General features: G+C 38.1%; 1 protein-coding gene across 23 annotated transcripts in view; it reads right to left on the bottom strand.

Moving 5' to 3' along the window:
• Positions 1-2418: 2418 nt before the first annotated feature.
• TMF1 (TATA element modulatory factor 1) overlaps positions 2419-14810 on the bottom strand; it is a 32360-nt gene continuing 19968 nt past the window's right edge. For 4 of the 23 annotated variants that reach the window (XM_065550714.1, XM_042849969.2, XM_065550716.1 and 1 more), the window contains 7 exons: positions 13706-13898; positions 11767-11836; positions 11590-11682; positions 10070-10207; positions 9221-9367; positions 8054-8179; positions 2419-6222 (listed from right to left, as the gene is read on the bottom strand). In XM_065550714.1, the coding sequence (XP_065406786.1) occupies positions 6079-6222; positions 8054-8179; positions 9221-9367; positions 10070-10207; positions 11590-11682; positions 11767-11836; positions 13706-13898 (911 nt within the window). In that variant the 3' untranslated portion in view covers positions 2419-6078. Of the gene's footprint in view, positions 6223-8053; positions 8242-8898; positions 9132-9220; positions 9368-10069; positions 10208-11589; positions 11683-11766; positions 11837-13705; positions 13899-14810 lie in introns of those variants that run through there. The other 19 variants (XR_010589000.1, XR_010588999.1, XR_010589006.1 and 16 more) reach the window with 18 other exon arrangements.

The raw sequence follows: 14810 nt of genomic DNA on the forward strand, positions 1-14810 counted from the left end.
TCTGTTCCAGACTGTGTCTTATTTATTAATGCAATCACTACATTTTGAAGGGAGCTGGAGCTCTTCCCCAGGTATCTGCACCCGTGCTTAAGGTTTACTTTGTTATTTTTGATAAATGTCAAGTAACTATACACCTTCTCATTTGTCTCATCTACCCATTAGGTCTTCTTTTTTTTAGCTCTTTACCATGTTTGCATAGCATCTAGTCCACTGGGGTCCTGACCTCCTTGACAGCTAGGTGCTACTGCAATATAAATGTTAAATACTTTTAAAAATCTGTTTATATTTCAGACCTTCCAATTATCTTCCTGTTACCTATGTACAAAGCAGAACATAAATGAAGAACTATAACAGAACTCTCCTCTTAGTGTACTTAGGATAAGGGTGGTCTTTTCAGTATGTACCGGAAAAGGGCCCTTCCTATCATGGCCCAACAGGAAACATAGCCATTTAAAACACCATTGTTTTATTTCCTTCAATCTTGAACTTATTTCCCTACTTAGCTACAGCTTCTGCTTTAGTCAAAGGGCAAACTCCCATTCACTTTAATATGCACAGCATCTCAGTGGCCAAAATGCAACCTTTTTATTTTCAAAAGCCATTCTAATTAATGCAGGGTAGGACTGGATTTTGGAGCAGGCAACTGCCTGGGGTGATGGGTTAGGGGGCACCCGGTTTGGGGTGCTGTTTTTGTTGTTAGCAACAAAAGGGAAAATAGAATGTTGCTACCAAAGAAATGGCGGAAAACTAAGTTGAGCCTGTCTTCAAGGAAACTTGTATTCATCAGAAGAGGAGACCAGTTGGTTAGGAGGGCAGAGATGAAGTGATGGGAAGCTGAGAAGAAAAATTCAAGAGAGGTTTTTTGCTTGCTTGCTGCTCAAGTGTCCATCAAAGAAAGGTTTGGACAAATAAAGCCCACGAAAAGACCTAGGTTTTTTGGTATGACCTTAGTAAGCTGCCGGCAGACAGGAAAACACTCTAACAATTGTGTGGATCTTCACCGGAGGCTGACGCATGGGGAATGTTCGGATGTCAATGATAAAGACCTCCGTGTTGAATTGGACAACATCCGTTACATTTTGCAATATGGGAAGCACTCTCCACTCCAAGTTCTCCCATTCATTCACAATGCAGAGCTGAAGGACACTTTTCCTAATGTGTGGATAGCTCTGGGGATTCTGCTCACGCTGCCGTTCACACTAGTGAGTGGTGAGCACAGCTTTTCAAAGCTCAGGCTAATTAAAACATAGCTTTGATTGACAATGGCTGACAAGAGAATGACATCACTTGCTATTTTATTGCTTGAAAATGCCATTGGCCAGTCTCTGGATCTCTCTGATGCCGTCCTTCAGTTTGGAAGGACAAAGGCGAGAAAAGGGACTTTTGGAACGAAAGGACTACGGTTAACATTCTAAGGGCAGGCCTTCACTACGGGGGGGGGGGGAGGGGGTTAATTTAAGATACGCAAATTCAACTACGCAAATAGCGTAGCTGAATTCGACCTATCGGAGCCGACTTACCCCGCTGTGAGGACAGCGGCAAAATCGACCTCCGCGGCTCCCCGTCGACGGCGCTTACTCCCACCTCCGCTGGTGGAGTAAGAGCGTCGATTCGGGGATCGATTGTCGCGTCCCGACGAGACGCGATAATTCGATCCCCGAGAGATCGATTTCTACCCACCAATTCAGGTGGGTAGTGTAGACCTAGCCTAAGACTGTCACCTACAGTAACATTATTTAATACTGACCCACCCAATGTTGGTGCACAGTTCAATTTATTGATGTTAGTACATTTCAGTTATTCTTAAAATTAAAAAGTTTCTATAAGTTTAGAGGAAACAAAATTCCCATAGGAGCTGAGCACCTCAAATCTTTTTAATATATCATTGCAAGACCCCTGTGAGGTAGGAAAGTGCTATTATCCCCATTTTACAGATGAGATACCGAGGCAAATCCATTAAGTGATTTGTTCAGGGTCACACAGGAAATCTGTGGCACCGCAGGGAACTGAATCCAGCTCCCCCAAGACCACCTGTCTTCCCATCTCTATTCAGCAAAGCACTTAAGCACAAATTTAAGTCCCATTAATTTTAATAGGCTATTCGATAGATATTTTACATTTACAGCCTAAAGGGAAGTTAGTCCAAATCCTGCATTGTCTTAATCCTATAATAGCATTAAAATTCAGAATTACATTTGATAAGCCATCCTATTGTGCCTAGATATTGGTGCACAAACAAAAATTGCAAGATCTACCAGTGTTAGAAACCCTGGTTCAATTCAATGTTCATTTTTTGAGGGCTGCTTATTTAAATTATGTAAGATATTTTCTTTGCAGGCTGCCATGTTGATATTTGCAAAGAATCACCTACCTTCAATTAGTTTTCAGTCTTCATTACAAAAAACTAGGAACACACTATTAGCTTCAATTTTTATTTTACCCAGCCCCTTTTTTATACAGGTTATTTACATTATTTTACAATCAGAATTCAAATATTCAATTTTCATAGTATATTAATCCATTTTCTGTCTTATATTCAAGATAGTTGTAGCCCTTTACAAAACATACATAACCATAACAAAAACAGTCTCATAACAGGACAAATTAACTTTTCTGTAGTGAAAATAAAAATTATTACACACATACAGGTAGATAGCATTTGGAACATCTACTCTGGTTGTTTATTAAGGATGCAGTGCAATGCTCATTAAAGTAAATGAGTGTTGGACTAAACCTTAATTTCTCCCTGTTATACAACCATGGGGCTAATCTGAAGCCAATAGGAGTCTTTCCATTGTCTTCAGTGGGCTACAGAACAGGCCCCATCTGAAAATTTTACTTTGAGCAAGTCTTGAAATGGTAATTCTTCACACTCATAGTATTTATTACTGGAGACTAACAGATACAGACAAAATAGTTATTCTTTGGGTAATATTTTGATCTATTAATTTGAATAGAAGTAAGACCTTTCCAAAATCTTTTTATAATTCCCTTTCCCCAAAAAATATTTCTCTTAGACAGACAATCTCAACAACAGCATTGCATCTAAGGGACACTGGCATATTAAAATGTTTTAAAGAAACAACTGTATCAATGTTTCACGCAAGATGATTAAAACAAAGAATTTTTAAAATGTAGCGGTGAAAATTTTTCTTTTCACCATGTATGTTATTTACTTTTTTTGTTTCACAAGGCTTTGATGATTAAAGTATATTAGACTGTTTCATTTTCTGATTTTACTGCACTATTATAAGTAAATGGTTTCACTGCAGGAGAATGGCTGAATCCAAGCAAAAAGCCATCTTTTCACTGAATTCTAAGTATTTATAAAATCTCTGTCGAGTTTTGTAAAACTTAAATTCTGGGCCCGAAGTACGTGACATATCACTTTATAGCTAAAACCAATGAAGAAACAGTGAGTGTAGAGCGAACACTACTTTTTCCCATTTATTCAAGCTCTTCAATACTGAAAAGAACATCTGAAAAATACTTGCAGTTATTAGTGAATACAGCAGATGCTATATCAGCTCTTTTGACTGAAAATTACCCTCTCATATTTTAAGCATGGAATGTTCTCTTAGAAAAGCACCTGCAATCATATGTGAAATAAAAATGCCAAGCTAGATGAGTCTCTCTCGGGAGTAGTCCTTGACTTGTCTACTAAGAATAAATCACTATTAGTTTATCTTCATTTTTAGATATTTATTCATTCTTTTTACTAGATGAGTGTTGTCTCATTTGTAATGGGAAACTGCTATATGAAAACAATTCTTAATTGTTGCCCTAAACTAAGTTTAACTCTGCTAGAACATTGGTTCCATTACAAATGGCTCAATTTTTAAATATTTACACCTCAGAATTTAAAATGATTTAACCAACCTGTAGATGATTCACCTTCTGCAAAATAAGCCTAGATAACATTTTAGTCTATATTTTGAATTTACCAGCAATTTAATGTCATTTTAAGAAAGCAAAATCTTAGTTTGTCTTTTAATATAAGAACTATATTAGTTTCCAAGATGAAATAAACAAACTATAAGGATTCACTACCCACAAGAATACAAGTTCCTTTATTTTACCAAAACAGCTAAATTGTTTAAAAGTTACTGTAACAGATGCAGGCCTTTATAACTTTTAGCGTCCTTACAATTCTCTATTGCTTTATTAGAATCCTCTGAATATTTCATTCTAAACCTTGCTGCTAACATTGGAGATTTTTTGTTGCAGTGCAAATTTCCAATCTAGAGGTGTTATCCATTTGAAAGTGTAAATTGCACCAGCGCAAACGTCGTTTTATACGTGTGTAGCTACATCAATGCAGAAATACCTAATGCAGGCAGACCCTGAGAAGGAAAGCCCTACTACAGAAGTATCTCTCTAGAAGAGGCGGATTCCTCAGGGCTTGTCTACACTTAAAAAGCTGCACCACTGTAAAACTTCAGTGAAGACGCGACCTATGCCAACAGGAGGGCTTTCCCGTCGCGTAGGTAATCCACCTCCCCAAGAGGCAGTAGCTATGTCAACGGGAAAAGCCCTCCCAGGGAGGTAGGTCAGTATAACTGTGTTGCTCAGAGGTGTGCATTTTCCACACCCCTAAGCGACGTAGTTATAATCAATACGTTTCTAGTGTAAACCAAGCCTCAGTCAAGTCTCGATGTCCCATTAAGTCCAACTAATGCTGAGCTGTAACACATTAGGGACTATTCTCTGACACTTAAAATGCATTTGTAACTTAACAGGAAGAGAGAGAAATCTCTCAGATTGCAGGCAGTGGTATGATAAGCAGTGAATTTCATATGTAGCATAGTTCGCACTATAAGTATCCATCACTGCTACAAATCTGAGATGTAATCAACTATTTGCTGTCTGGAATGCAAAGAGGAAGAAGGCAAGCTAATTCTCAGCACTCCCAAGGGTCTGATTCAGAAGTTCCCTCTGACACATGACCCCAAATGTAGCTCTTTGTACACTAAGCTATGTGGATGTTATCTGATTCCTAGCTAATGCCTTTCCTAAATGGGAAATCTTTTCTAACCATTGCAGGCTATCTTAAAAATACTACATCAGAATCCACTTTTAAAAATGTATAAAGATAGACAGACCAAGAATGGCTTCAGAAGAGCAGCAGCAATTATTTTGTGTCAAGAGAATTTTATATATCTGTTTTTGTTGGTTTTATTTTTTTTGTTAAATAGTACTGTTAAAAAGCAGCACCCAAAACTACAAGAACCAAAAGAATTGTCTTGCTTATTGCAGTTGAAGTTAGTTCCATTTAGAGTTACAGGCAAAACTGTCTCTAAATGGCCCCATTATGCTTCAGGAATGCAGCACAAGGAGTATTCAAGATGGAGCAGCAGGTTAAAGAACAAGAGTAAGTATTGAGTCAATCTCCTTGCTTTGGGGAGCGAAGATAAAAGATATTATATGAAGATAAAATTTTGTCTACGAACATGAAATTGTTACTCTTGTATGTTCAAGATCTCCAAAGTACAAATCAGAAATTTTCACTTAAAAAAAGCTAAGCCTGAAATATCTACCCCCTTTAGTTTCACACAGCAAGTCACTGCTATTTATAGTCATGTTAAAAAAAATATTATTTGTACTATCAAATTATAGAAAAAATGTTCAGGATATTAAAAAAAATCATCCAACAAACTCTGATCTGTACCCATGAAAGTGTGTAAAACAGTAATCTGAAAATTATCAGGGGCTGTTCTAATAAAGCCTCATGCTACAGTATCCTTACACCTTCCAGTGCTGAACGGTTAGGTAATATTACATGAGTCAAATAATCTCTGTGCTACTGTCTGTACATAATGGTCCACCTTTTGGTTAAACTTAAATAAAGAGAAGGATGATTTTATTTAAACACATTTTAAATAATGCACAAATAATTTAACTGCCAACAGTACTAGACACTGTTAAAGCATAATGATTTTTTTCCCCACATAAGAACTCTACAATATAATCCCATTTTTATAGTACATTTTTTTACAAGGCATTTGAATTCTGCATTTACATAAACACCACTCTTTACAGTTTAAAGTCATTGTTGGAAAGTTACAGTTTCAGCAGGAATTAGTTGTGTCTTTGTTTTAAAAGTTCATCTATTTGAGTCTTGTACATATTTTTCACATCTTCAAGATCCAGTCGAAGTTCTTCGGCCTCTTCTGCTTTCTCGCCATACATCTGAAGAATAGTATTGTATCTTTGATCCAAATCCTAGAATAACATGGGCTTTTGGTTATTTGGCCGTTTCCCCAGTTTAAAAGCAATGCCACATATCTGTTTTCATTCTTTGTCTAACACATTGCCTTTAGTGCTTTAAGTATTTAAAAAACTGAAAACTAAACTAATGCTAACCCCATATGAACACATACTGCATCGTGTCCTGAATATTGCTAAATGTGTGCTCTTGGGAACCGTGAAAGGAAGCAAATTCCAAAGGCAGGATTTTTAACTACAAAGAGCAATAGCATAAATCTTCAAGTCAGTTTCCGCTGCTGTGGTAGGGTATAGGGTGAGGGGGTAAAATTTTCATAAATGACTCTGGCTTTAATGCCGAAGTCTCTATAGAAAATAGGCACTTTTTGCAAGTTTTCCCTGATATATCAGATAACAGGCCCCAGACCGCTATGGGTTTTACAGAAGACCACTAAGATCTTGAAATATAACTGAAGGCTTAAAAACACAGAGGTTGGCTGCTCCTAGCATTCCATTCAGCAGTTGGCAGCTGTAGTTTCTATATGAATTTTAAAGTAAAATAATCTGGAAAGATCCACAAATCATCATTTAATGAAAGGGCATCTACTTCATGACTCAGGTCACTTTAAATTATAATATTCTATTTTAACTCTCTCTCTCACACCCCAGATTTTACAAGCCCTTGTACACATGAAAGCTTAAAACAGTTTCAGAAGCATTTTTCCTTCATTTTTGCGTAGTACAAAGCAGTCTGAAAGTTGTGCAATTGTTAATGTTCATAACTTAAGATGAGTCAAGGAGAGAACATTCAGCAAACCACCACTAGATTTTGTTGTAGGAAGAAGCTCAGCGTCAAAAACTTTCTGGTTTGAAAATTTAACATGCTGCACGTATAAAAAAAGAATGAATACTTTTCCAGAATGAGATAATTGCAATTCAAAAGATTTGCATGTGTTATTTCTCTTTTAAAAAAAAGAGAAAAAGAAAAAAGACCCAAGAAGTTAAGTAATAAGAGTGGATTAAAATCTGCAATATTTATTTTATTAATTCCACCAGTATAATGATCAGATGGGATCATAAACCTTTTCTGTGATAGGTTATGTTTTGCTAAACTCATAAGAATTGGAGTATTCCATATGCTGACTCTCAAGGCTTCCAATTCACTCAAAAATTATGAGCTCCAGGCCAGATGTTCGGAATGCTCCGAGCACAAAAATATGCACACCTAATTTGTATATACAATTATGCATACAATTATGACAACTGTATGTGCAAGTGACTATATGCCTATGAAGTGGTCATTTACACATGCAGTTACACTGATGTGGAATATTTTAGTATTCCTGACAGTGGGCATAATTCTGAAAATATGGCTGTGTATCTCCACAAATCACAATTCCTGACTCTGAACATGGATTCTTTTATAGGTATGCACACTCACTGAACTGTATGTTTACTAGCATAACAATTTGAAAATCAATTTGTGAAGTAACTGATAATTGCATTGCAATACAGCAAAGCCTGCTGACAAAATCCATCCGTCTCTAAACTGCATCCTATAAAGTTAGGAAACAATTTATTAGTTTTACTGTAAAAAGAGTACTTAATTTTCAAGTTAAATTGTATTCCTGAGTTATTTTTCCACTGCCTAACTTTTAATAATTCAATGTACACTTTGTGTGATTCTTACCACATTTTCAACTTTAAGGAAAAGAGATTTTGAATTAAGTATCACTGTGGGCACCTACAGAGTTGCAGATCTATTTATGAATGATTAACTTAGTAAAAAGAGTTTTCATAAATCACTTGTCAATCTCTCACCTGATTTATATAAATGAAAGCCACCTACCCTTAGCTGTGCACGTAGTTTTGGTATCTCCTTCACCTTTTCTTCAAATTCATCATTTTGATTTGTTAATTTAACTAGCTCTTCTGCCATTATTGATCGAGTTCTTTCAAGGTTTCCAATTTCCAGCTAAGGTAACAGGCATTTAACAGTTAGAGCTTTGTGCTGAGAGTGACCTACTGAGTTACTAACTGTTTTTCATTAAAAAAAAAAAATCAGAATGATTGATCTTGGACGTCAATTTATTATACAGACCAGTGATACTCAAACCTCAATGGTTCAGGAATCAAAATAGCGATCAACATTACCCAAAAGAGAGACAGTGCTGCAAAGAGCCACAGGAGACACATTAAAGATCCACTTGCAGCTTGCAAGCCTCAGTCTGAGTATCACTGATATAGACAGTACCAAGTGAATGTCAGATTTATAAAGTAAAAAAATACTATACTATAGGTAAGACAGTATTTGCTGTGGGGTAAGGTGTCAATTTAAAGAGCTCTTTCATACATAAAAATTGAAGCTCAAGGTTAATTTGCTAAACTGAGTGCATACACCTTAAACATGGAAAAACACGTTATTCAAGTTTAAGACAGGTTTACAATGACACACAACTACATGTTTAAGTGGTTTCTTTATTTTCCAACCTGCATGTCACATAAATTCACATTAGTATTCCTTACGCTTAAACTACAGTTAAATTTTGGGGATTTTCACTCCCAGATCAGTAGAAATTAGAAGCAATCAAATCAGGTAAACAGAGATAGACGGGGGAGGAATTTTGATATACTGCCTTTAAAGCATCTTCAATTAAGTACCCTATGAAACACCATTCAACACAAACGCCTCACCTTTTTCTTCACCTTTCCCTGGAACCCTGATCAATGTTGAGATAGCCAGGTAGAGTCTACTTGATCCACCTCATCCAAAACCTAGGTAATGAATGCTTACATCTCTTGTGATGGCCCATCATGACTTTAACAGAACTGCCCGGGGGATGGGTAGGGAGGAGTGTCCCTACATCAGTGCAAGACAAAACCATTGTTTGCACATCCAGACCCTACACAGCTATCAGTAAAATAAACTTTGTAAAACAAAGCCAGTAAAGTTAAATCACGTTCATCTTTCTACTCATGACACACACAATAAACTTTAAAGTGATTCTCACAGTACCTGTAGGTGAGAAATCTCTCCTTCCTTCAGTTTTAACTGCGACTGCAGGTTTTCAATTATACTTGACCCTGCTCCCATCCTTACAGCATCATAAAGGTTGCTCCCACTTGTAGACATTGACCCAAATGAATGATCATGAGGATCATCCTACAAATAAAAAGTTAACCAACTGTAAGATCAGACACTGAGAGACTTTAGCACTAGAAGCAAGAGCCTACTGATTCAATATGAACAGCAAAGGAAGACCGCCATCATTAGAGTCAAAAGTTTCAATGCTTCAAATATATTCCTTCCAAACAAAAGCTCATTTTGAATAGCTAAACAAAGTTTAAGATAACTCCTTATTTGCTTGCTGTCATGTCACCTTTACCACTTCCATTTGGCTAGCATAGATATCTTTATTCTCCCAGATACATTATCAGAAGCAACAGCCTTTGCACAGATTGCATCAAGACAGTGGCAGTGTCTCATGAGTGAGCGGTGCACTAAAACTAGAATCACTGGATTAACAGTCAGTCAAGTCAACTTTAAGATATAGTGTCCACTTATTTTATAAAGCACCGTGGAATGAATTACATGAACAGCACTTGAAGTTTATATTCTCCACATTACTGTACTACATTTTTTTTTAAACGTACTCTCAGGCACCCTCCTTCAAATGCTATGCAAATCTAGACGTTTCGTAGGTATGTTTAAGAAATCAGAATAGCTGAAATCACTTTTTTCAATGCAGTTATTAGCTAGATAAAATTAACATGCCAATAAAACTATTTGAAGACACCAACACGATTCATTACAAACACACACAAGGTAGCAAAATGGTTGATCAATTGATAAATGATACATTACCTGAGAGAGGAAGGATGTCTGAAGCCCTGCCATATCAACTCCACTTATAGAGCTTGAGCGTGACAGTGTTGGAGTACTCGAAACTGTTTCCATTGCTGATAAGGTAAATGACTTACGCTCCTTTGAAAAATACAACAGCTAGTTAAGAGAAAGTGAATACAAGGAACAAAGATTGTTGAGGCAGAGGACGATGATAAACAGACCTTTTCGCATATAAGGGGGGCTCTTTTTTCACTCCCAAACGTAGAGCACAAATTCATTTTTTCCGTATATTAACTGAAGTTTAAACAGTGAAGTGGATTTAAAAGTGTTACTAGTACATCTATCCCAAGTTCAACTCCTTAGAAAAGCCTAAGTCAATGGTGGGAAACCTGCGGCCTGTCAAGGTAATCCGCTGGCGGGCCGCGGGACAGTTTGTTTACATTGACCAGCCCGCAGCTCCCATTGGCCGGAAACGGCGAATCACGGCCACTGGGAGCTGCGGGCGGCCGTGCCTGCAGATGGTCAATGTAAACGAACTGTCTGGCGGCCCACCAGCAGATTACCCTGACGGGCCGCAGGTTTCCCACCATTGCCTTAGGCTTTCCTGGGTATGCAGAAACAGAAGTTACTACTTACTGCAAAGGGAAGTGTGCTTTCCGTAGCCACACTGCATAATGCTGACCTAAGACCACAAAAGTACCTAGAGACAATTAAGTGTTTTGCTGAGCTCATGGGCCTCACAGGAATGACACCTGAACAAAAAAGTAGGTTCTTCCCTGGATGAAGGACAGTGAAGAGATTTTTTAAAAAGTGTTACAATGCCCAAATTCAGGATCTCTGAGGCTAAACTCTGTTACTGATGAGTTTTTCTAAATAAGCTGATTTCCTCTGAGTCAGCAACTGAAGACATGCTGACTTCAGAAGGCTGAAGTAAATAGCTTTGAACAGGACTTTGATTTCAGAACTGCAGCAACTAGGAGATTAACAGTGAGGACAGAGCTGTGTTAGAATATCAACTGCTGACTGGTAGTGACTGAAAGCTGTTGCCAACTGATGGGGATTTGGTAACCTATGCTAAACAAAGTGGAGTCCGGGCCTATAGACCAGTATCCATACCACACAGACACATCACAACTGGAATTAACCAACACCTTTCTGGTAGTCTCAGCAGAGGGAACAGTTTTTCAGTGTCCCCAGACACAATGTCATGCCCCTCAAGGTAAGGACAAAGGCACACCGGTGCAACAGTGTGGATCAACCTATGTTGCCACTGTCCATGTTTCATTTATTCTGTGGCTAAGTACAGGAATTATTTCGGACTGTCAATACAGTGCCTTTCACACCACCATTGAATTCACAGGAAAAGAAAGATGTGGAGAAGTCCCAGATACTTAGTTTCATGGTAGTACCATGCTAGATCCTTGTAATTCTTGTTTGTTGTTTATGAGACATTTTAGCGTTCGAGACTTGCTCGGTCACCCTGTGACCCAATAAGATTTTGAAAATACATGAATTAACATTAAAGCAAATTTCAATACCTTTTCCTTTGCTGTTTCTTGTACAAAAATTGCTTTCTTTTTTTCTTGTTCAACTTTCATTTTCTCCATTTCCAACTGAGTAGCTAACAGTGTCTAGAAGGAGGAAATGTGGATTTTTAATCCCTTGCAAACTCAGAATTTTATGATGAAGCAATACAATATCAAATTAACCAATACCTTTTCTTTCTTTGCTTCATCAAGAGTTTTCACATACTCCTCTTTCAGGTTTTCTAATTCAACCTCATACCTATATTGAAAAGAAAGGTAATGTAATTTTATTAAAGACAATCTACTCTTCATGTTTCTATTTAAGGTTCACACAAAGAAAAATAAAGTACTGAAACTGACAAAAGCATAATGCACAATATTTGTTTTCTATACAAATATATATCTAAGCGTAATATCTAGCAGCATCAGGATCAGAATTGATCTGTATTACCAAATGGAGAACTACAACTATTTCTCTATGGTGTTAGAAAAATACCCTCACACTGACTTGTAAGCAGTATGTGGCTACTTGAATGTTTGCTAATCTTAAGAACCCCTGTTGAACTACTACTTATATTTCCATGTAATATCTTCTTAAGCGTCGTTAGTTGTGTGCATGCTGCTTTAATATTCTGGATACTTGGTCTATCATTGCATGAACCAATAACACTTACATTAAAATTAAAGCAACTTTCAATAACTTATCTTTCTCATACAAAAATAGTGTAAGCATACTACAGAAGTGGGCATATGACTTCTCAAATTAACACAATGAAACCCAGAAGACAAAACTATCCCAGGTATCAGAATTTCTTAGGACTGGTAGATTGCCTGAGAAGAAACTGCAGTTGACTAGACAGGATGAAGTCTACTGAAAGATCAACAACGTATTTTGATCCTCCCAATGTACCACCAGGATGCTGAAAAAGGAATTTCCTGATATGAACTGGAATCCCAATGCAAGAAAGCACACCTCCCCCCAGGAATAACCCAGGGGATTAAAAAGGAAACAAACACACAGTTTGTCAGAGACATAGTTAAGAGGAAGAATTTCACAAGGGTAATTCATAGTTAATGTTTCTGCTACTGACTTCAGGTTTGCTTCTACAATAGTTTCTGTGCTGAGGCAGAGGTGGGAGGCCTGGATTGGATGTTGGTGGAAATGCATCAGGGCAGACATTCAGAAGGTGGTGGCAGGGAGCCACCAAAAAGCATTAGTCTTCAAGGAACAGGTTTTCTTGTTTTTCTATTATTAAAAGCGGGAATTTGTTTAAGAAAATAGTCGTTGCCACAGTTCAACTTCTTAGCACTTGATAATTATTTGATTTAATTTCTTTTGGAAGAAGATGTTGGATGCTTTCTAATGTCCCAATCCTGCAAGCTGCTCTGTGCAGATGGACCCTTATGCCAGCATGCAGGCTCACAGACTGCAACTGCACAAAGCAGCTTACAAGAGTAGGGCCAAAGAGATCATCATCATGGGTGGCATGTGAACTGCCGGCTGGGGGAGGCTAGCCCTCAGCCCCGCCCCTTCTGCACCCCTCCCCCAACCGCAGCCACCGGCCCCACGCCCAGAGCACCGGGAGGGTGGGCAGCATGCGTGAACGCAGCCCCAGCTATGGCCAGAACTGGCTAGGGGACTGGAGCTCCACATGCAGAGCGTGGGAAGCAGGAGGGCGGGGGGGGAGGGGGGCTGGAGGAAAAGCCACATCTGACTGTTTGGGAAGCATAGCCTCCCCAAGCCTATGGTACCTGTCACCCATGAACATTATCTAATATTCTTGTCAAAAGCAAATAAAGTAGGTGAGAGTGACTGGTCATGGGTGAGGTGAGAGATTTAAGGCTCAATGCATAAGACGTGCCATTAGGAACCCTAAGGGTACAAGGACAGCCCAGAAGAGCTGAAGTGACCTGAAAGTAGTAGGTATCAGAAACAAAAAGTATCTCTGTATTTGTCTTTCTTCATAAAATTTGTCCAGCAACACCCATCAGTATTTTATATGGTAGTTATCAAATTAATACAAATGAGCAAGTCTTCCTATTCAAACACAAAAACCTGATAGATTCCTATGGAAATGAAAGGAACATACTAAAGAAACATATAAGCCAAGAACTTGACCCAATTCACCTATTGTTTTCATTTTCCAGTTTCTTGAGTCTGGCTCTCTCTGCTTCTAGCTGAGCCTGAAGGCGACTGTTTTCCTGTCTCAAGAGGCTATTCTGTGATTCAGTGGAAGACACTTGGATTTTATTGGAAAGAAGTTCTTCTGTAGCAGCACGTTCTCTCTCAGCTGCTGCTGCCAGGAGGGCTTGAGATTCACCTAATTCACAAGAAAGAGTAAATACACAATCCATTATAAAAAAAAAACAACCAACCATTAGCTGACTTTTATGCCAAAATAGTCCGTCATCCATAACTTAAGACAATTATTTAGGTGTCTAACTGAAATGTTGGCAAATTTGCCAAACATTTTGAAAAATATCTGAATTGCATCTAACATTGTAAAGGTTTATTCTTGTACGATTTCCAGGCTTCAAGAGAAATGTAGTCTTTTCAACAGCATTCAAAATGTGGTAAGCAACTACATCTTGGCATTAGCCATCAGAAGCACATAATAGCAGGACTAGTAGATACAGCACTGTTTGAGAACTGGTTGGTGGCAGTATGCCTGCCCTCAAACAAGAACATGCAATTGGAGGTAGGGAGGATGCCGGGCAAGGAGGATTTGAGATTCTAGTCTTAAGGAGTAAACAATTAAAGGACTGAAACAGTAAGCTCCAGGAAACATTTATATACTCTATCTGTGGCTTTGGACATTTTATTCCATTGTCATTTTGTTCATCCAAGGGGCAATAGTTTTTCATTACAACCCTCAACCCAGCTGAAATGTATTTGTTTTACAGCCTTGGATAGTGTCACAGTAAATTATACTACCTGAGCCTCAGGTCATGGAATCCAAAAACCACATCTGACAATTCAAGATGTTGATTCATTTCCATTCCCGCCCCTCTCCCAGGCCCACTCCCTTTTTAAAATGTTATATATACACATACAGTGCTTTTCATGTATATAAATCACTACCACCATACAATCTCAAGTCTTTTACAAATTCAGTAAATCACGCCGCACAGCACCCGGGCAACACACCTAAGTATCATCCTATATTACAGATACACATTTGAACCCAGATTTCCCAACTCACAGTTTTATGCTTTAGACGCAAGTTTATGCC

This window comes from Chrysemys picta, chromosome 7 (assembly GCF_011386835.1).
Source record: "Chrysemys picta bellii isolate R12L10 chromosome 7, ASM1138683v2, whole genome shotgun sequence".
Taxonomy (NCBI): domain Eukaryota; kingdom Metazoa; phylum Chordata; order Testudines; family Emydidae; genus Chrysemys; species Chrysemys picta.